This window comes from Hippocampus comes, unplaced genomic scaffold (assembly GCF_001891065.2).
Source record: "Hippocampus comes isolate QL1 unplaced genomic scaffold, H_comes_QL1_v1.1 scaffold64, whole genome shotgun sequence".
Taxonomy (NCBI): domain Eukaryota; kingdom Metazoa; phylum Chordata; class Actinopteri; order Syngnathiformes; family Syngnathidae; genus Hippocampus; species Hippocampus comes.
The window spans coordinates 847,492-870,478 of NW_017842053.1; the positions used below are offsets into that span (position 1 = coordinate 847,492).

The following is a 22,987-nucleotide window of genomic DNA, read 5'->3' on the forward strand; positions in this document are numbered from 1 at the left end:
GTTGAGGACGGTGTGAGGTGGGGGGAAGAGGAGGGGGGGGGGACACATGAGACACATGAAACCAGTGTACATTTTTTCCCCCCCCATCCCTGAGGACGTTAACCCCTCGCTGCCCGAGCCTCGAGCACACACGCGCACACACGCCGCGCCACCTTGTAATTCTCTTTCGTCACACCTGTCGGGGCCTCGGCACGGGATTCCCGACGCCGACTGTTATTCAATGATCTCGCGCTCGCATGTCAATCAAAAGATTATCGCGGTCACGGTGCGAATGTAATGCGATCGGCGTCGACAAAAGAGCTTGTGCAAATCCCAGCGTCCGTGTGTGTGTGTGTGTGTTTGCCTGAAAGCATTACAGCGATCTTCGTATTATGCTCGTACGAAAGCCTGGCCAATTGTCGCGACAACCTCGGAAAGATCAAAATAGACGGCGGAGAGGTTACGAGAAATTAATTGAGAGGTAAAGCAAGAAAGTCCGAGAGGTAGTTTTTTTTTCCGTCAAGGGCGGCATACAGACAAATGGAAGAGCGCAAGAACCGCATCGATATTCTTCACTTTTAATTCATCTAATGCGCTGAAAGGAATGCATCCGTGTTGGTTAAAAAAGAAAATCATGCAAAGATTATCCAGAAGGCTGCACTGGAATTTAGCATCACAGGAAAGGTCATTTGAGCAGATTTTGTCATCTTCAGGTTGTTCTGAGGCTGCGAACGTATTATGATGCTCGTCAACCTGAATCGAGTGCTCAGTCAAGTTTTTGTTGATGCCGAGTTCCACTGGAGCTCTCCGGAAAGACTTTTACGCCAACGCCTGCTCTGGGAGTTCGGCGTTTCAAGAACAGATTCTGTTTTGAGAAAGGACACGGTAAACTTCTCAAACTGGCGCTGAACTGCGGTCAGGCACCAAAAAAAAAAAAAAAAACATCTTCCCAGTCCGCAATTTTGCAGTGGCACTCCAATGTGGTGGTCAAGCAAATATTCAAATTTTTCTGGATTTCAGAGATCCCACAAAAAGAGACCCGCCAGTGTACTGAAGACGAATCATTTTTTCAGCGTGTGAATTTATTTTGAGATTTGGGACTACATCTATTTTCAATCCTAAAATCCCACTCATCATGTCTTCACAGTCTTTTTAATGCCAACTGAGGCCTTGTTTTGAGATTCAACGCCTTTTAAGAATTTTTCTTTTTCCTTCATGACTCGCAGGAACCCCGAGAAAGTAACTCGTCAAATGCGGGGCAAAAGAACATGGGCCTCGCCAATTGTGAATTTTAACAGCCGCTGGGCCGCGAGTGTTTTCTCAGCAGCGTTTTGGGGCTAAACCTGGTCCAGCAAGTAGATATGACAGAAATGGATGTGGGTGGAAGAGAGGGAAAAAGAAGCAGCCGGGGGGGAGGGGAGATTATTAGACTTGGCCAGGTAGAGTCAGTGAAGCTGATCATTGAGGTGAATTGATGTGATTTCATGCTTTGTTTGCAAGATCATTCAGACCAATGTGCAATGAAGACTTTCCCGCCACATCACATCGTCCCCCCGGTGTGTGTGTGTGTGTGTGTGTGTGTGTGCGGGGATGGACTTTATCATATCTCAGAGCTCAGAATTCCCGCTAGATTGAAAAGCACATTCTCGGGAGGGCCCCATTTAGCCTCTCACACACACACACACAAACCCGGAGATTGACCCTAAAACCCAGGGATTGCCTATTTGGGACCTGAATGGGGAGGATACGAGCGGGGCCCTCGGACCGCGGCGTGCTTTCACATGCACGGGGCCTAAGTGGACATGATGAGCTGTGTTTAAAGTGTCCCGGAGTGGCCCGGCCTGCTGTGAAATCTCCACGCTCGGGAGGCGACATTGATTGATCCTGTGTGTGTGTGTGTGTGTGTGTGTGTGTGTGTGTGTGTGTGTGTGTGTGTGTGTGTGTGTGTGTGTGTGCGCGCGCGCGTGTATGGTTCACTTTACCAGGATTATCCGCACCAAAGTCCAGCAGCAGTTTCACCCGTCCCCCGATGGATCCGTCACGCCGCTCTCCACGCCGGGACACACCATAGGTGAGAGTTCGGATTTGCTGGAATGAACGGAAAAGCACGGTTAATATTCACACCCAAGCTGTGTTGGGAATCATTCACTGTTTTCGCGCTACATTTTATTGACTTTTTGATGAACCACATGTTTGTTTGTTTGTTTGTTTGTTTGTTTGTTTGTTTGTTTGTTTGTTTGTTGAACATATATAAAACATACAATAACATGACAAAATGCAAACAAAAATTATGAAAGGAAAATAAAAGTAAAAGTAAGTAATACAAACATCATCACAGTTATATGTTCAAAGGACTAGGAAGAAGTATACAACTTATCTAGTCCTACCCCTTTTTGAGCAATAATGTATATTGACCATTTCCAATACCAAAGAAAAGGAAGAAATCTACATTTCATCAAATACTTGAGATGAGAATCGATTGGGAAAGCTTTGTGCCCCACTGGAAATATGTCACCAAATCAGACAACAGAGATGCATGACCTACTTTACTCATGATTAACTGTCTACTTTTTACCCTTCTTATCCAAGAATAGATAAAGAGATTTTTCAAAATACTTTCATTTTATTATCAATATTTTTATTTGATTATTGTCTTCAAGAAAAGGGGCCACAGTCAGTGGTAGGGAGGCGCCCTCTCTTGACCAGCAAACTTCTTTTTTTTTAACATTCAAGCTATTCAAAAATCTATTTTCCATAAATCTTTAAGTTTCACAACAGAGCCAGACCACCACTAACATCTCTCGACTGATTCATAAGAAAAACTTGCCCCCCCAAGTCGTACTGCATAAACATGCGTTCCTATACCGGGGGCTGCTATATATGATGCTGCCAATAAATCTGCCTGTCATCTCTTTTACGCGAAGGATATCGTTTCATCCCACAGCAATTTTCCATGACAATGTTCAAAGTGGGCCGTTCGGTGATGAATTTTGCAGACAGCGCCACCACGCCAGCTGAATACACGCTACACATCCTTAGTTTTATGGAGTATCCCGATAGTTTTGGATATTTTCCTTTTAACATTATCAATATGTGGCTTCCAGGATAGTTTGGTGTCTATTACTAGTCCAAGAAACTTATTTTCATAAACTCTTACCACATCGTGGGTTTTAAGTGAATATTTTGGTGGACTACTGTATAGAGTCCACTACAGTATATTTAAAAAATAAAATATATATAAACAAACTGTATATATAGTCTGCGATATCAAAATACTTCTACATTATTTAGCGATTTTTTTGTGGAATTTTTAGGACAGTCTATGTTCATAATAGAAAAATTTTGAATCATTTATTCCTGAACCAGTAGATAGTCGACTCCCAGTATTCACAGGGGACAGGCACCGGGCCGACCCACAAAAATCTACATATCACTGATGCCCATTATAATTGCACTGGCAAAAAAATAAATACAATAAAATAAAATTCAAAATTTCTGAGTAACTGCTGTGCTTGGTTTTCGGTGCTGACTTTTGCTTCTGTGAAGCACATTGATTTATCTTGTGTATAAAACATGCAATACAAATAAAGCTGCCTTGTCTTTCCTAGCTGGCTAAGACCAATGTGGAAAAACTGGGGTTGGATTGCCTCCCCAAAATTCAAAAAAAAAAGAAAAAAGAAAAAAAAAAGAAACCTTGAAAAAAATTTTATTTTTAAAAGTACTTATTCGTGACTATAAAATCGACTATGTAAAAATCCCTACATGGTCATATTTTTATGTTGTGAACTATATAGTTAGCTAAAATATCCTTTTAAAAGCCTTTTACAGTGATTAGGAATTTTCATACAGCGACTACATAGTTCACAAAATAGTCATGTAGTAGTACATAACTTTCTGAGATACAAGCCGCCACTTGGTCGACCTTTTGCTTTGACAGAAATGTTTGCTACGATCAGTATTTGAAAGCAGCAAACTTCCAAATAAGCAGCAGTTTGGTGTATCGTGAACCATTCTTCAAAATAGAGGCTCCAAGCTGTTTGTTGCCCCCCCATTGAATTTTTGTGTGAAACTAAACCTCACACAAAGAGAATTCAACATTGTTTATAAAAAAAAAAAAACAATCACGTTTATGCCTTGAGAAAGTCTGCTTAGCTTAATGCTAACATATAATGCAAAACACCATGAACATGCTAACGTAGCGCATCGGTGTTAGCGTATTAGAACCCCTCCAAAGGAATATCTCAACACAAACGGGGAACCAACACACAGAGACACCATCTGACAATTCTCACAGGCCTCTATTCTTTATCCTCTGTGAAAAAAAATGACTGCAGCTGACTGAGAAATCGTCTTCTTGGTATATTTAATGATCCGATTACTTGAAATGGAGCAAGGGAACAAAATGTGTTGAGTTGTTGGCGATTATTCCAGTAGGATGAATTCGGGGGCCACTATATCGTGAAAAGGGAGTGAGCCTGACCCAAGTTTTCCCCATCAGTACCCAGCACAGCCTCCCCGCCTGTGACCAGCGCCTCCAACGACCCCGTAGGATCCTACTCCATCAACGGCATCCTGGGAATCCCCCGCTCCAACGGCGAGAAGAGAAAACGAGACGAAGGTGAGGAAACGGAGAACGCCCTCTCTCATAAAAAATTCCCTGTTTCGCCTCCCCGTCTGTCTGTAGTTTCTGAGGAAAGACGGCGTTTGTGACAGCCGCCGAGGCCGAGCGTGTTTCCGAGTGGCGTCTCAGAAAAGGGCCTTGCGATTGAAACAAGCTTTTTTTTTTTTTTTAATGCCCTGTGTTTTATCGCGGACTCTTATTTTAGAGCGCGCTCAACTGTCACGCTACAAGGGCAAATTAACCATCCGCAATTAATCACGCTATTTTTAGACGACAGCGTACGTAGCATTTAAAAAAAAAAAAAAAAAAAGTACGACTTGCCGGATATGCAAAGAAAACATGTGCGGATACATTCAAAGATTAAGTGGAAGGCAAACCGGTCCGAGCTGGATTTTCTCATTGTGGACACACACCGCCCGTGGGCTAATAGATTATTGGATGTGCAAACAATTGGCTTTTTTTTTTTTTTTTTAAATGCCTGTGAATTAACATGTCCCCAGCGGAGACCCGAACAAGTGTAGCAACAGAGTGACGGTAGAGTCAGAGCATGTGTGTTTGTGTGTGTCAACATTTGATCAAAAAAGAAAAAAAGACCAATTCCCTTTTATGCTTGTGTCTCTTTAGTTCTCTGGACTGGCAACCACTTGGACGGAAGGAAAATAGGACATTGTAAGTTAGAGCTTCCTATATTCCTTTTTTTCTTTCATTTTTTTTTTAAGAGGGTCAAACAGTACTTGATGTCCTTGCTGGGGTTTTATTTTTATTTTTTTTTTTGCCCTTCATGGGATGAAGTAACTGAGCTAAAATGAATGGAAATGGCATGCCGGTCAATATGATTGAAAGAGAATAATTTTCCACCAGTGATGCAATATGCTGATGACTGAAACTGCCCACAAATGATTTGTGTTACTGTAAAAATGCCATGGATAACATTTTTGTCTGGGGGGGCGGGGGGGGGGGGTTAAAAAAAAAGAATTCCAACTCGCGGGGGTCGGGGGGTAGCTGCACGCAGATTTTTAACTTAAAGCGTACATGACGGTCGACAAGATTATGGAGTCAGGCTGTCGTGGCGACGAAGGGTTCACAAATGAGTGGTCATCATTTGAAAGGAGGAAAAAGATGATGTGCGCCCAAGATGAACTTCAGGAGCATGTTTCGAGGGAGGGAGGGGGCGTGGGGGTCAAAGGGGGATGTATTTTTTTTTTTTTTTTTGCATTTGTGCAAGCATACGTATCTGTGTGAAAGAAATGAGACCCCTCCCCCCGAATGCTCTTCAGCCGGCGAACACTGTGACATTTAAAGGAATTTGCAATTCTGCCGAGAAGGAAGCTATTAATTCACAAATTAACAGCCCCCCCCCCTCCCTTTTCCTTCGCTCTATCGTGGATGTGCAAGCTATCGAAAAGACAAAAGAAATAGCCTTAAGGGGAGGGGGGGTGAGAGAGAGAGAGGAAAAAAAAGGAGTCTCAACCCTATCTGCGCAGAGATTGGTTTGCATGTCTGCGAGCAGCGATACCAATTACGACAACGCTGGGAAGAAGGTGTCCTTTAGCCCCCGCCGCCAGCGTCTCCGCCGCCACCGCCGCCACTTCACTCCAAATCTATCCATAGCCAGATTTATTTGTGTATCTCATTACAGGAAATGGAATGTTGCTCCTTGCCAAATGCATTAAAAGCAAAGTAGGGAAAATTAGCCCCGTTGTACTCGCGCGCTCAGTCATTTAAACCTGCCTTGGGAGTGGATGCCAAGAGGATTAGGTGACAACGGCTGTGCCGTAGTCACACGTGTCCTGTCGTGGTACGGTTCCGGGGGGCTCGTCGAAATGAATCGCTGCGTAGGGATTCTTATTTTGTAGAAAACATCAAAAATATCTGATATAAGCTATTACGACTGGTACCGAAACTCCCTCTGGAGGTAACTGAAAGGATCACTGTCTCAATGCAGTTCAGTTGTATTTAACATTATTGTAAAGTCCATTTTTAGTGAAGGTTTGTTTTTTTTAGGATTGTTGGTTTTCAAACATTCATCTCGGTACATTTTGGTATTTACCTTGTGGGTACAATACATTTGAACCCTTTCATGCAGCCTGTAACCTGATAACATGATACGCTGTCCACTGTAGTGACCGCTGTCCCTGAAATGGTTAAAGGGGGCTTGCCTTTTTCTTAAAAGCACTTTTTTGTTATATTTGATAACAATTGTAAATGATAAATATCATCGGGGGGGGGGCGCAGAAAAACTGCCATCTTTGGCTCCATCTTGTGCCTCTAACAATACCACAGACAAGAAACCCAGACCCAAGAAGAAATAAAACAAAACAAAAAACAAAACAAACAAAAAAAAAAAATTAGAGACAGAAGGTGCGACTTACGAGGTCTCGTCCACATTTCGTGTGACACTTCGTTACCACAAAGGTGCTTTTCTGGGGTTACAAAGTAACAGGTCAGCGTGAGGCCTTGTGGACTATTTAGTTCAATAAAGAGTCCATGAAAAAGGGACTGCATTAAAAAAAAAATCCACTAAAAATCCTTGTATCGTGATTATCAGAGTGGCATTATATGTCGTGATTTTATAACGAGAATAAGTGAATGACTCCATTTTTATACAGTGGACCTTTATAGTTCAGTAAAAAGTCAAAATCACTGGATGGTGATTAGGCAGTAAGTACTGTGTGAATTATTGTTAATTTTAATATAGAGGAGTTGGATAGTCGACTCAAAATCCCGATGTCGTCGATTATGAAGAAAGAAATGAGTGAATGACAACAAACGCAGTCATCGCTTGCTGTCGCATAATTACAAAATACCCAAGCACTGTCAGCTAATGGATCTTCTATAATCAAGACGGAATGAATGAATGATCAATAATAATGGCGTATTGTTTCGAACCGTGTATTGTTGTGATGTGTTGCTCCACAACTACCCCATAAAAACAAACAAAAAACAACAACACTTTTTTTTTTGGGATGGGCTCAATGCATCGTGGGATGTACAGTGGGATTTTAACTACGTAGCTTTTCCAAATTACGGATCAAGAAAGTGACAAGTTTTTGTGCGATTATGTCTTGGGGTGGTACAATAAAAAAAAAAAAATAATAATAATAAAGCCAGGAGCGAATTAAAATGGGAGACAGCTTCATGTAGATTTACCTTCTACTACAGTAGTCGGGCCAGGGCGGGTTGATGTGACCTCAGCTTTGGCTCAGCACATCCTGAATGGAGTCCAGTGGAGGAGCTCTCGGGAGGACGGGCCAGTCGGGAGCTACGGTGATAAATCAGAGCAAGAACAAAGGTCATAACTTGTGATTGTAGCACGGCTGCAGAGGAAGCTGATGAGAAAATGAAAATACGGCCTGGCGGGGCTGTTAAGTCGTGACATAAAAGAACGAGAGACTGTATGCAGGAGCCAAGGCAAACTGATTACAGGGGTCCGTGTTTTGATTTGTCCGCATGCGATATTTGGCCGTGTGGGATGATTGTACGGCATATGTAGCATTTTAACACACGTGACCCGCTGGCCGAGTTTAAATCAGTTAACATGCGGCTTTTAACCTGAGCCGCCGCTGGTTGGCTAGTCAAGCCGTGCCGTGGCAATGAGTCGATAGCAGCGCGCTTTGGAAAATAAATGCACCCACGGCAAAAGAGAAATAAATAGCATCATGAGCGCCATGATGGGAGGACGGGGGTGGCGGAAGGAAGAGAAGGAAAAAAAAAAAAAAGCGCAGGTATAAGAGGGTCCACAGAGCGTAACATGGAGACAAGAAGAGGCCACGGCGTTAGAAGAGGACACAAAAGACTCCCCACACCCCTCCCACTTCTTCTTATCAGCCTCGTCTTATTTTTTCGGGTCTTGTGCGTGTTCACCATTTGCATTCGGCAACATGGCTCGTCGTGACACAGCGGCAAACGGTGGCACCCTTTACGATACAAACACACACACAGATAAACAAACAAATAAATTAATTCATATACGGAGAGGCACTTCGCTGGATGGAGAAGGAATCATGTCAGGGAAAAGTCAATTATGGGCAGCGACGCTGAGAATTAATGGAGCGACGCATTACTCAGCTTGAGGAGGGAGAATAAGGCAAGGGGAATAATTATGTTTCCACCAAAAAAAAAAAAAAAAAAAAAACTAAAATGCTAAACGGCAGGCTGGTTCCGGAGAGCTGAGCAAATGAGAAGTCGTATAAAAGCAGGACAGGGGTGCACTCGATAACTGTCTGGATGGACATTTTGAATTTCCTATCTAAAGGACCAGTAAGGTAAAAATAAATGTTTGACACAACACAGAGTGAAGTGTGGTGACCAACCCTGCCAAATTTTCAGAGACGCGCCAGAGTTGAGTTTTATTATTTGTTGAGTATTGAAAATTGAAAAGATTGACCAGAAGTCGACTTGAGGGACAAAGAGGTTTGACAGAACTGCTGAAATAGGGAGTTTTGGCGGTGGTATGCATGTTGAGCTGCGAAAAAAAAAATTCTGCTTATAGACATAGGCATTTTCAGGGTGTAGTCTTCGCTAGCTAGCTAACCACGCGCCCAAGTTGTAATAATGGGGACTAGCCACCAGCTAGCTCACGTGCTAACAGACACCTAGGGTTCCCATCAGCTTGTGAATGGGCGGCAGGCTCCTCCGACACCGTTAATTGTACCAAGCTGTTTTGTAAATTGTGACATGTAGGGTGGAGGCATTTTCAGGGTGAATGGATAGCTAGCTAGCTAACCACACGCTCAAGTTGTAATAATGGGCCAAGTAATAATAATTAATCGGATAACCACTGAGTCAAAAGAAGGCGCCTGAGCTCTTACTTTGTATGCCGAAGCGCATCACTGGTCGCCCAAAAAAAAAAAAAAAAAAAACTTGAGATGGTGAAAAATGGCTTAGCGTTATAGCACAACAAACAGTAGTGCGTCTTTTCTCCCCACTTTCAGACATTATCTTCCACTCTGTTTATTTTTTTTTAATTTGTTTATATGGTGTCTAAGTACAGTGTTTAAGAAGTCACGTTTACATATTATTGCTTTATGAAAAATGGCAGTGATAAAACCACATATGATGGTTGTTTGCATTACTGTCTTAAACTGACTTAAGTTTATGGCACACTTGTTTGGTAGAATTGTTTGAAGTTGTCGTCGTGTACAATTAAAAGACCGCAAGGTCTTTTCACATGATATTCATGATTCATTTGCCTAACACCAAAACATTTATGTATAATAAATCTGACATTGTTTCTAGCAATAGAGATGAACTTATTGATGCCGCTGTTAAAAACTACAAGAGGACCTTTGTTCAAAAAAAAAAAAAAAGCTTGCTATATTAAGGGGGAAAAAAATGCGTCAAGATTATTTTTCTAAATCCTTTAGCCCACCTTTACACGGTCTTTAAATTCAAGTTTAGGATTTGAAGCAGTCATCTAATGAACAGCCTTTCTAGTTTTCATCACGTGACGTTGTGTGTATTAGTCGACTTCTATCGAGATTAACATCCAGAGTTGAAATTAAATAGAAAAAAAAGGAGTGTGTGTGGAGGGGGGGCGGGGGCTGGTACAAGACGTGAGTGTAAGCATCAAGCAGCATCTTGATGCCTGCTGACAATAAGTAAACTGTCTGATGGTGCTAAATCGAATTAATAAACACGATGTAACATAACAGGATCTTAACAGCTCAGGCAGTCTCTCTCTCTCTCTCTCTCTCTCTCTTTCTTTTCTCCCCCCCTCCCCCACCGTATCCACCGCTCTCATTTCCGCATCAGAGGTTTCATAAATATAGCTAGCTTACAGGGAAGCAGTGTTCACCCTCTGGGTATACCACTTTGTTTGTGCTCCCCTCCTATTTCTTCTTTAAATGCATTAGGGGGAAAAAAAAGGAAAGAAAAAAAAATCAACAAATGATCCACTATTTCTCATGATGCCAGCTATCAGCGGCCGACGGATGAGGAAAAGTGGCCCGTGTAAGGAAGGCCGATGATTTACAGCGAGGCGGTGTGTAGGAATTCATTTGCCTTTCAAACAAGCTCCCGCCTGGATTCCCCCTCGGTTATCTTATCAGAGAAAACGTGGAGATGAAAGAAGGACATGAGAGCGCCACCGTGCCACTGCAGGACATTTACCTCCCCTGCGGGGACAAAGCAAAACAGTGACGTTTGATAGCATTGGAGTGCGCTCGGAGTGGGCACTTCGGTTAGCCAGTTCCCGTTTTGCGTTTCAAAATTGGAATTTGAAAAATGGAAAATGAGCCTTTTTCTCGTCTTCTTTTATGTGTTTATTTTAACATAAGTCGGGAAAGAAAATTTGTTTCTTTGGAGCTTGCTTTACTTTGATGCCCGAAAATGTTCTTCAGCTGCTATTTTTTGCACTTTTTTTAGGGGGGGGGGGAGTGCTAGCTTACAAAAAAATTCGTTGAACAAATAATAATATCTCAGTGGTATATAAATTGGTCAGGCACGTTCAAAAGGTTTTTCAGTAGTACAAATAGTGACTGTTTTTTACAGACTTTTTGTTCAGTGATCTACTGATCAATTTTACGTAAGACTATCATGATACAAGTGTCTGAAGTTTGCTTTTTGGTAATGGTATTTGCATTTGTGGAGATCGAATTGAACTAGAATGTGTAACAAATAAAAAATAACTTTTCAATTCACCTTCTAAAACAACAAAAATAAGCATTTCCCCATTTTAAAGCGAAGTCCTTGCAGAGTTGTCCAGAAATGTCCCTTTTGAACTTTGTCAAATAATGCTTTGCAGCATCATATTTGGGAAGAATTTTATGGAACTTCCTTTACCTTATTTGTTAAAACAAATTTGCGAAGAAAAGATTCCCCCCCCCCCCCCAGTTGGTATCATTGCCAAAAGAATTCCAATAAGAGCTAGTCGCGGAAGAACATCTTCCGGCTTCAATCCGAAACAAGCTCAAGGGAAACTAATTACAGTCATATTTTGTTTCCGGACTTGCTTTAAATAAAAACATAAGAGAATATCGGGGAACTACTCGTTTTCCGTTTTTCACTTTCCAATTTTTAAATGAAAAAAAAAAACGGGAGCTGGCTCATTCCTATTCAGTGGAGACAGCAACACTGCCTCCTAGTGGACGGAGGTGGCATGGCCTTTCCACACGTGTGAAGATCTCAGACTTGTGTGCCGACACATCAACAAATACGTGCAAATTACGCATATGTTTATGAATCTCCAAAACCCATGAAAATGACAAATATATTTCCGAAAAGAATTTCCAAACAAATCTCTCCCGATACATTTTTGCGCCCGGCTAATTGCTTTCACCGCGATGAGGCGCTTTATAGCATCTGCAAGGACGAGCTAGCGTTTGTCAGTGGGAGTTTGAAACACTGAAAGCATCCATCTGCTCCGCAGGGTTGATCAAAGCGGGTTATTAACGCGCGTTGCTTTAGGGACGCCGTGTGAAAGTGGCTGTTTTGACACGGCTTGTTTTTATCTGGGCTTATCTCCTCACGCGGCGGTGTTAAGACGGAGAAACACAGTCAGCTTGGTGCTGTGGGAGTGATAGCGGGGATACCTGCTGAGACGCCCAGAGGGATTGCAAAAACCACAGAGAAAATGAAACAGACCAGTCAATGAGAGACACACACACACACACACACACACACACACACACACACACACACACACACACACACACACACACACACACACACACACTGACAGTTGGGCTTCACACTCCACTTGACACGCTGACTGTCAAAGGGATGAATTTGATTTATTGCAGCGATCTTATATGATATATGTCAAACATCAGCCCCTAATGGGGAATTCTGAAAATGCATGATTTACTGTTAATTCCGCTGAAAGGCTGAGTCTGTCATGTTTTTTTTTTTTGGTCATGCTACAAATTTGCAATGACTTCTCGTGCATAATTGGCGTAACCGATGAAAGATGGTACAAATTTCTCTTAAAAAAGGTTTGCTTTGGTAAGCAAAGTGTCTGCTGGGCAGGGCAAGCATGCGCTAACACTTGCTATTGATTCTGTTTGGCTGTATTTTTTTTTCCCGAGACTTGCTGATATGAGGCAATTTATGACTCCATTTTGGATTCAAACACAGACAGCAGTTTTAATTACATTATGGGAAGATAATGATAATATTTGGCTAACACTCTTTTTCGTTAGTTTCTAACTGATTCCATTTTTCGTAATCAGCAGTAGAGGATGTCAACGGCACTGAAAGACCCTAAAAAATGAAGACATGTGTAGAAATATCGCTCGTGGCCATTTGCAAAATTACCAGCACACAGTCTAACCTGCCTCTGCACAGATTTAGATCATGCTAGGCTTAGGCCGGTCAAAAATAATAGAGCTAATAGCCTTTAACTGTTTTTCACTATTTCTGTGTTTGTCATTATTTGTGCGGGCCTGAATATGCTGAAATTTTGTGCGGGACATTAGTTACCCCTCCACCACTAGATGAAACAAACTGCGCAGTTAACTAGCTAGCTATGTCTACATCCCGAAAATTCAGTCTTACATCCTACCTGTCGGTCACAATTCGCAGAGCTACTTGGGGCTCTGAATGAAATTCCTGAGAGAGGAGGTAACGCCACGAACGAGCTCACCGGCCATTCGCCAGCTGAGAGGATAACCCAAAGCCTGTTAGCTTGCGAGCTAGCTGGCGGCTAGCACCTTTCGTTATAGCATAGAAAGTCCCCATGACAACCCGGTGAGATATATTCCAGCCACAGAAGGCTTGAAGCAGATATATTTTCGTGGTGAGGTGTCGGCATAAGATGTTAGAGGATGAAGCAAACACTTTTTTAGCGGTGAGGAGTTTCAGCATCGGAAACTATAACTTCATTGTTCATGATTTTGATGCATCATTCGACAATGCCACTCTTCTCTAAGGTGTGTCACATTTCTATTTATTCAGACATACCGAATCAATTTCAGAATGGTTATCAGAATTCCCTCAGCGAAACCAAATTTCCATGTAGCTTAGCTAAAATTGTCTTTTTATGTGTGTGTACAATACTGCAAACAAACAAACAAACAAACAAAAAAACATAACCGTTTGGTGGGGCTAAGAAAAAATAAAAAAATAAAAATTCTCTCTCCCATGTGCACCACAAAACACAAGTCAATACACGGTATTTTTCCCCGTAAAAACACAGCCATCACGCCCTCTATTCCGTCTACACGTACACACACACACACACACACACACACACACACACACACACTCACACGCACACACACCCAATTGCCGCTCTCGATTCCATTCCCCCCCGTGGATCTATTTCTTGGTGCGAGCCAGGTTCATCCCCTGGCCTCAGCCATTGAAAAAAGGTCAAGCAACCGAGCAGAATGGCAATAACGCCCCTGAAATGGTACCATCAGTGGAACATGATTGATCAATTGAATTCCATAGCACAGAAAAATGTGGGATTAAGTAGAGTATTATACGCACAATGAGTTGAGGCATGCTGTTCATTCCAAGTTCATTTCGCCTCCCTCCTCCGCCGGCAGAGCAGGCAATCAATAGTGGACTTGCATATCATATATCAGCGCCGGCTCGCCCAGGAGAGAACATAATCTGCTGCAAATTTAGAATGACAGATTTGTACGGGAGCTAAGCCCTCATCCGCTGTAGCCGGAGGAAGAGAGACAGAGGGAGGGAGGAAAGGCAGCGGGAATGCCGGCTGGATGGTTTGCCTACAGATTTTTTTATTTATTTGTTTTTTTTTCTGGGTTGTCCAGATGTGATGAGTGTGCGGCGGACGTTGTGGATGGGGTCAGAGATTGGGAAAAGGAGAGGGCTCATTTGTTTATATAGAGGGTGACTGTGTGAGGAAATGCATACGCTTGCCCTCGGCGCCCCCGTCGTCTTTCGGACCTCACTCCATTCTGGTTTCGGGAAGACAGGCAATATGCGCTGGCGGTGGTGGCAGGCAGCCACACAGAGACAACAAGGGAAGGCTAATGCGTTCACCAGGAAATAGTCGCGTTAAATAATGCCTCTCCATTTGCTGCTGGCGGAAGGAGAGGCTGCGGACGGAATCGCCGGGCACACTTTCTTGCCAGAGACCGGCAGAGACATAATTCAGGGTTACCGCTTGTACAAATAACTGAAATGCTCTCATACATAATGTTGAAATTCTCTCACAAAGAAAATAAATAATAATACTACCGAAACACCCACACATAACTAAAAAAACTCATGCACACTGCTGAAACTCACATACTCACGACTGAAATGCTCTCAACCAACTCATTATTTTTCTCACTCGCATGATTGTTGAAGCACTCTCACACTACTCAGCGACTAAAAGGACTACTGAAATGCTCACACTCACAAATTAAATGCTGTCGGATGCACAACTCAAATGCTCACACTCACTACTGAAATACTCACACACTAATGAACTGCTCTCATACACACTATTGAAACACACACACACACACACACACACACACACACACACACACACACACACACACACACACGTACACAAACACACAAGTGAGAAATACTCATACACTACTGAAAAGCTCATACACATGACTGACACATTCTCACACTTCACTGAAAAGCTCTCACACGAAATAAATGCTGTCGGACGCACAACTCGAATGCTCACACACACACGACTGAAATACTCACACACTAATTAACTGCTTTCATACAAATTGTTGAAACAAACACACACAAAACTGAAACACTCAAATACTACGGAAAAGCTCATACATATTACTGAAACATTCTCGCACATCGCTGAAAAGCTCTCACACCAATTACCGATTTTTTTTTTCCATTCACCGGAATGTTCTCCTTCACATCGCATATTTTGAATTTGCAAATGTGCTACTTAAGCGCTCTCTCGTATGCCCACACAAATACAACCGAGATGCTCTCGCACACAGTCCTGTTTTTTTGGGTTTTTTTCAAACCTTCAAACACTACTGAACTGATTGTCAGGCACACTACTAAAATGCATATTTCAATATATTCTGAGCACATCTCAGTATATTATATGAGGATATCTCAGTATGATGTGGAAAAGGATATCAGGTGTGTGTATGAGAGTATATCCGGTGTGTGTGTGTGAGAGGTAATCCTGAATGATGACCCTGACGGGCCCTCACAGTCCCCCTCCACCCACTTCCTCTCGCGAAACAGGCACTCTCCCTTGCAAGTATATATTTGCGCTGAAGGTAATCCATCAATTACCATAGACCTATCACATGATGACCGTGCTGATGGCGGCCACCGAGGAGAGGTGGAGGACGCGAGAGCTGCCCGAGTGTGCGAGGCGGAGTCGAGGTAGATAAAAAAAAAAAAAGGCAGACATGCAGGTTGTTCCCAATGGCAATTTACTGCTACTGCTCCTCGTGCCATCACTCTCTCAACCTGTTTTGCTCAAAACCACGTTTGCCTGGTGCTTATCTCACAAAGCCTCCTGGGATATGGTAGGCTGAAATCCTCTGCAAAAAAAAAAAAAATCTTCCGGCTGGGGGTTCAGCTGCTTGTCACTGAGGTGGTACCGTCAAAGGCTCAGCTTTTGTCCCCTCGGTATCTGGGAATATACACTGTGGAGGCCAAAGTCTCAGTAGCCTGGCTTGGTCCCGGACATATTGCTCTGTTGGATTTTTGGGCAATGGCTTCCAAGTTTTCTTCGGAAGAACTTGGCCTTAACCTTTTGAAACACCTCCAGAATAAATGGGGACTGACTTCCAGTGTCCTCCAGAAACGTCACGAATGGATTGAATATCCCAATGAAACCCATTCCATAATCTTGTAGAAAAAGGTGCAGAAGAATGGAAGCAAAAAGGGGTTTCGGTTGGTGTAGATGTCCGATTCAAAAAATATATATATATTTTTTAAACACGTTCATGGTCAAGGGTGGCCCGGTAGTCGAGTGGTTAGCACGTCGACTTCACAGTGCAGAGGTTCAATTCCAGCTCCGGCCTTCCTGTATGGAGTTTGCATGTTCTCCCCGTGCCTGCGTGGGTTTTCTCCGGGTACTCCGGTTTCCTCCCACATTCTAAAAACATGCACAGCAGGCTGATTGAACACTCCAAATTGTCCCTCGGTGTGAGTGCGAGTGTGGATGGTTGTTCGTTTCTGTGTGCCCTGCGATTGGCTGGCAACCGGTTCAGGGTGTCCCCCGCCTACTGCCCGAAGACAGCTGAGATCGGCTCCAGCACCCGCCGCGACCCTCGTGAGGATAATGAATGAATGAATGAATGTTCATGTTCAACGTACATGTAAGCTTTCTATCATAAACCTACACTAATAATTGGAAGCCGTACATAATAAATCCATCACATGTAAAAAAATACTAAGCAGAGACTGAGTTGAGTATGTTTTTTTGAGATCATGATCAACTGATCATCTCCTTTTTTACAACAATATATTCCATTACAACACTCCAGCACTAAGTGGTTTCACGGCCATCGCCCGGATGTGCTTTGGAGCGCCGTTCTGACACCAAATGGAGATGGCGTCGGCTTTTCACACTGCACTTAGTAGAGCGGCACAGACAAACCCGCTCATTGATTTGGCACCGCAGCGACGCGCGGCGGCAACCAGAGTTGAGCATTTCGCTTGGCGCCACGCCGCACCACAAACTGAAAAATGTTCCAATTCGTGAGCGCCGGGACTCTTCACGTTTGTTGAATTTGTCCTGTTTTAAAATGTTCCAAAATGACTTTGGCAACGAAGCTATTAGGCAAACAATGCCGATACATGTCGGAGAACTTTGACGCAAAACTTTGTCCCTGCGCTTCTATTTTTAGGCGGCTCTGATGGCTCGGGCCCGGGCAACGATTCTCAGGGCAGCGTGGAGAGTTTAAGGAAGCACCTGCGAGCCGACGCGTTCACCCAGCAGCAGTTGGAGGCCCTGGACCGCGTTTTCGAACGCCCCTCCTACCCGGATGTCTTCCCCACTTCCGAACACATCAAACCCGAACAGGTGAGCTTTTTGGGGCATATTTCCGAACACGCTCCCGCAGCTTTTTCACCGCGGGCCGAATAAGATCTTCCGTTTGCTGCGGCACTGAAAAAGAAAAAACTACAGCCTATTATAGTGGCTAATCTTTATTTACATTAATCCCGGAGTTAAACAACAAGAGACTATTAATTTTGCCGTGCAAACTCGACGCGGGTGCCCAGGCCTGCCTGAGCGCTGCCCTTAATTGAGTTCATTTTCATCTCTGCGCGATCGCTGGGAATTACAGCGGCGATAAATCAGAGGGACAGCCTCGCAGAACCGCCATACAGTCCCTAATGCAGCTAATTACCAAAGTGATTTCTACGGCAAGATCAATACCAAAACGAATTGGAAATGACTTGCAATCACAAAGAGCACAAGAGAAGGTATTAAAAAGGCAGGAGGATGGTGGAAGAGGGAGGGAACGAGGTGGGGGGGGGCTAAAAATGGCATCGGGAATGGGTTTGGAAAAAAAAATCAGTTTTAATTTAAGGCAATATTAATCAGCTTGCTTTGCACCGTTTGTGTGCGCCTCCTCTTTTTTTTTTTTTTTTTTTTCTTCCGCTGTTGGCAACACCCCCTCCCTTTTGGTCAACTGATGAAAAGGTGGGGTACACTTTCGATTAAGGGGCTTGTCTGGTGTCTGCGTCAGAGCATTAAAAAGCCATTTTGAAGAGGCCGGGGCTCAATAGGCCTCATCCCTCCCACACTTCTGGCAGCCATGTGGTCGGGTCATTCAGGCCCCACTGCGCTTCGCCACTCGCCCTCCACCCAACCCAGTCCTGCCCGGCCCCGCCCACACCTCATCTGCATGACAAAATGGCTCTTGTGCTGAGGAGGCCCGGCGGAATAGAGAGGAACATCCAGCCTAGTGCCAGGGAACAGTTGTAAGCAGACAATTAGAGTTTATCTGGGATAGAGGCGGACAAGGCCGGGGTCAGCGGCTCGCCCCTGGGTGGGGGGGGGACCCCCGTCCCATTGAGACAAACAGATGCCCCCTCTGATACAAGCGCTGTGCATACACACTTATCCCCTTGAAGAAGAGGCCGGCCAGGAAGTGTCATCGCAGCAAAGAAGATCAATGGGATTTTTTTTTTTTTTTTTTTTTTAAGGCAAAGGCATACCTACGTAGCACGTGAATTCACGATGTTTTAAAAAATGTGTTGTCAACCCACTTTTAGGTGTCTTAGCAGGATTGCACAACAGAAGATTTTTTTTTTTTTGGGTCGTCTCCTTTAAAAACCACACAACCACATGTCTCTCCTGCAACAAAGCCGTGAATGTCTCCTCCCTTGACTGGTCACAGGGATGACTGCAGTGGAGCGAGCACAAAGCGCCAGCTGACACCCCGTCCTTTCACTCTTCTTCCAATCCCGCTCTCATCCCGCTCTGCCTCCACTGCCTGCCTTCCTTTTCCTTCTCCTTCAGACAAGGCCAAATGCATGCATCGCGTACATCTTGGGGTTTGGGCAAAAAGCGCGGCAGACGCAGGCAAGAGTGTTGTCAACAGGAACGATCCGGAAGGAATCACAATAAGGGATCAGAGGAAATAGGGAAGGTTAGAACAGGTTTCACTTTTGGGCTCGGTGAAATAAATGATCATTTCGATCATAGAATGAACCGAGTCGCTTCAAGGGAACGGTTGTTTATATATTCCGCCATATAGGCAGAAGTGTAGAAATGACGATGCAAGTCATTCGGAATGGGTTAGCTAGTCCCTTTAGCAAAGCTACACTGATTTGAAAGAAAAACAAAAGAATGAAAACATTTTCTGGACAGATTTCAAAACTCAGCCCAGGTGGAAAAAGAGTGCCAAGAAAGATTAATAACATTGCTGAAATCAATATTTGATGTACCATCTGCTTTTGACCGTATAGGAACAATGTGCCAAGATTTCGCCAAAGTGACTGTTTCAAAATGTAGCGTTTGGTTGCAATGGACATTACAACGCAGTAAGAATTTTGAAAATCACGGGGATAGTTTCCGGATTTTTATTTATTTATTCTTTTTTTTTTTTAGATTCTCCAAGTTCCCGCGTCAAAATTACCAGGATGCTTAACCCGCCCATGTGCAGCCTGTAACCTGATAAAATGATAAGCGGTCCGCTGTAGTAACTGCTGTCCCTAAAAGGGTTAAAATGGTGCCACTTAAAAACTTAATTTAAATAGCAAAAATGGACCAATTGTGAAAAGATCAGTGGAGGCCTTAAAATAGTCATCAAATGTTTTTTTTTTCCTGAATTTATTTGTTGTCGAGAATTTTAAAAGGGGATTGAAGTGTTCATTCCGTGCTTAATTTTATTTTTTGTTCTTAAATTCAACAAACATGGGGGCTATTTGCCACGTGACCTATTTATCGGCCTCTCCTGGCTGACAGATGTGGTCGTGTAAATATTTCATTTCCAGGTTTTGGACGTGCGTACTTGCTGCGTAGCCGTCGTATTATTTTCTCCGCGAACTCTTATTAACTGCTGCTCATGGCTAATTTGCCGTTCATAGTTGATTACTCTCGATTGTAATCGGGTTCCAGCCTGAGTTGTGGGTGCGTTTCAAAACATCTGATTCCGGGTGTTTCTCCACATTTGGGAATAGCTTAGCCTGTTAGCATTCCTTCTGTGTCATCTCCCCTGTTCGCCTTCATTTGCCCGTCGCATGATTAGCGATTCCTTGTCCTGCTTTTGTGATACTTGTCAGAAACGTAAGCTACATTTTGTGGATTTTAGGAAGCGAGGCCACAAAATAAACGCAATCCCCCCCGACCCCTCCTCCCGTGTTCAAGGGTGATTAAATGAACAACAAGATGAATGTGCTTACCAAATATATCTATTTTACAGTTCATTGTGCCTTTAGCACCGATTCGGTAGGATGGCGCCTTCAGTTTAAAAATCTAAGCTGACCCGTTAATTGGATTTTCTGTGTTTTCATGCAGGCCAACGAGTATTCACTTCCGTCCCTGAGCACCGGCCTGGAAGACGTGAAGCCCAGCCTCTCCAGCAGCGGCAGCTCCGACCTCGCCTCCAGCGTCTCCCAGAGCTACTCGGTTGTGACAGGTACAGTCTGACCGGCACGCTGTCGCCACGCGCGGTAAACCAACAACATGAACCCGATACATCCGTTTATAGCAGCCCCCCCCCTCCCTCCATCCCTTCCTTTTTTGATTCCCCCTTTGATCGTCAGCCCATACAATTTTCCGAAAGCGCTTTTTGTTGTTTTCCCACTGACGTTCCAACTCATTCCATTTCCCATTAAAGGGGGCCTTTAGTGTGCACTATCAAGGTAGTAACAGCTGATGACTAAAAATAGTGTTTATGGCTTCCAATAACGCAGCATGATAACAGCGATAATTAGCTATATCCTCCCACATTCGAGATTAAAGTTTAAAGCTTCGGAGATAAACGCGACTCTAGGCCACGATTGACTATTCCCAACCTTTCACTCCGACGCGCAGCAACCTCCCGAGCGACTGCGTCTTCCTTATGGCGCTTCCCGGGGATGGTAAATTGTTACGACAAGATGAGTATTTTATTTTTTTTTTCCTTTTCGGAATACATTCAACGTCGATATGATCTGAGCTGCTCAGATATGGGGGGGGGGGTGGAGGGGGGGTCCTTTAACATGCTGCCGGTGTTAGAGCTGGATCGGGCCGCTAACAGATTGCGGGAGAGCACTTCACATCAGAGACAGCTGCTGTTCTCACTGCGACACCCCTCTTGTCATCAAAGGGCTATGATAGCCTGTTGATTGACAGCGGCTGCAGTATAAGGCAGTGGGCTGGCTGCCCGGTCTCATTGTGAGGGGGAGGTGGAAGACAGTGAGACCCTAATAAAGATTAAACGCAGGGAAAGAACCGCAAAAAGGAGAATTGCTTCCAAAGACCCGTGGCACGGGTGTCCAAACTTTTTTTCCCCTCCAAGGCCATAGGAGAGAAGAAATAGAAATGGAAACCAATCCATTGAGCAATTATGTATTTTTGAGATATTTTAGTTACGGTGGTGCTTTGAAATACTGCACTTTTTTTTTTTCTGTAACCAGAATGTAAAACAATTGTATTGTCCCGCATTAAAAGAAATGAAAATGTCATCAATCCTTTTGTATTAAGCAAAATAAATCACTCTATAATATTGTACACTATTAAAACATAAATAGAATATCATTTTTAAAATATGTACATCAGGATGAATTCGTTGCCACTCCCTCCAGCCAGCAGTATAAATAAAGTAACGCAGACAAATGAATAATCTTTTTATCAACTCAATAATGTTCATCATTTTTGCAGAGGATAAAGAATATATGCATATCATATCGTCTGTCCTCATGTGTTGATGCACCATTCGTATTCAAATATCCATTCCTAGCCTGTCGATGACGTTTTTCCGTTACAAGTTAGCATGAAGCAAGCAGACTTAAAGGCAAAGTTGTTTGGTGGTTTGTTTGTTTTTTTTTCTTTTTTAACAAATACACCTGTAAAATTACTTTGATTTATCATCAACATTAAGTGTGGGTGTCAGCATTGTACATGGGCTGCTAAAAAAAATGGATAGCGGGCCGCAAATGTTTTGGACAAACCTGATCTATGGCACGTCTGCAGGTCATGGCAGGTGCGGCGCAATAAATAGCTTGTCATCGCCGTATCACAAGAGCGCAGTCTAGATTACACTGTGGCTTCCTGGAGATTTTGATGGCTGCTGGTTGATTCAAATATTGTTTCAGTTGAGGTCCCTTCCCATGAGATCTTCGTTTTTCTGGGAATAATCTGCTTGCCCTTTTTTTTCATTAAACGTCCCATAATTGTGCAGTGGACGTGTGTATGTAAGAGAAGTAACGACGAGGACAGCGTGATTGAAAACTGCATTGGCCCTTCTCAAATAATCCCTGCAGCCCCCCACCCAGACCATAACCGAGAAAAGAAAGACCCACTTTTTTCCTCCTGAGTATGTGGGAGGTGGATTTGTCGAGAAAAGTTGGGCCTCAAGAGAAGAAAGGTGCGCTCCCCCCGGAACCCCCCCACACCCCCCACTCTTTCGTCTTTTCTGCCGCACCCCTCCCCTTATGAAAGCGGTCTCGCTCTGGGGAGCACACGCCGAACAGGTGGCCTCCAAGCCACCTGGGGGGCCCCCCGGGGGCCATCCAGCGCAAAGGCTTGATGATAGAACTCCGTTTCCAAGTGAACAAACCTTGATGCGGTCGTTGAAAACATTAGACGGCGACGTTCATTTCAAAATCGCTTTTTATGACTTCATTGTTTTTATGCAAAGATTGACTGGCTGCACGTAGTTAGCGTGTGATATTAGCACATAGGAATGTATGCCAAGGCTGGAGGGAGGGGAAAAAAAAAAAAAAACTAAATTACCTCGCTCACTTAGGCTGGCATCCAATTATCAATAAATTATTCTCCCGTACTGGAGCGGCAGTCATGAGATTATATTCATTCTT

General features: G+C 43.7%; 1 protein-coding gene and 1 long non-coding RNA gene across 3 annotated transcripts in view; one reads left to right on the forward strand and one right to left on the reverse strand.

Moving 5' to 3' along the window:
- pax2a (paired box 2a) overlaps positions 1 to 22,987 on the forward strand; it is a 36,269-nt gene that overhangs the window by 4,994 nt on the left and 8,288 nt on the right. For both annotated transcript variants that reach the window (XM_019859849.1, XM_019859850.1), the window contains exons 4-8: positions 1,965 to 2,050; positions 4,478 to 4,597; positions 5,225 to 5,269; positions 17,362 to 17,537; positions 20,484 to 20,604. In XM_019859849.1, coding sequence (XP_019715408.1) covers positions 1,965 to 2,050; positions 4,478 to 4,597; positions 5,225 to 5,269; positions 17,362 to 17,537; positions 20,484 to 20,604 — 548 coding nt within the window. The remainder of the gene's footprint in view (positions 1 to 1,964; positions 2,051 to 4,477; positions 4,598 to 5,224; positions 5,270 to 17,361; positions 17,538 to 20,483; positions 20,605 to 22,987) is intronic.
- The window catches only part of LOC109509919 (uncharacterized), a 96,960-nt gene that overhangs the window by 3,361 nt on the left and 70,612 nt on the right, over positions 1 to 22,987 (reverse strand). Inside the window, exons 2-3 of the long non-coding RNA XR_002167019.1 lie at positions 7,751 to 7,862; positions 1,962 to 2,067 (exon numbers count right to left, since the gene is read on the reverse strand). This is a non-coding gene — a long non-coding RNA (uncharacterized LOC109509919). The remainder of the gene's footprint in view (positions 1 to 1,961; positions 2,068 to 7,750; positions 7,863 to 22,987) is intronic.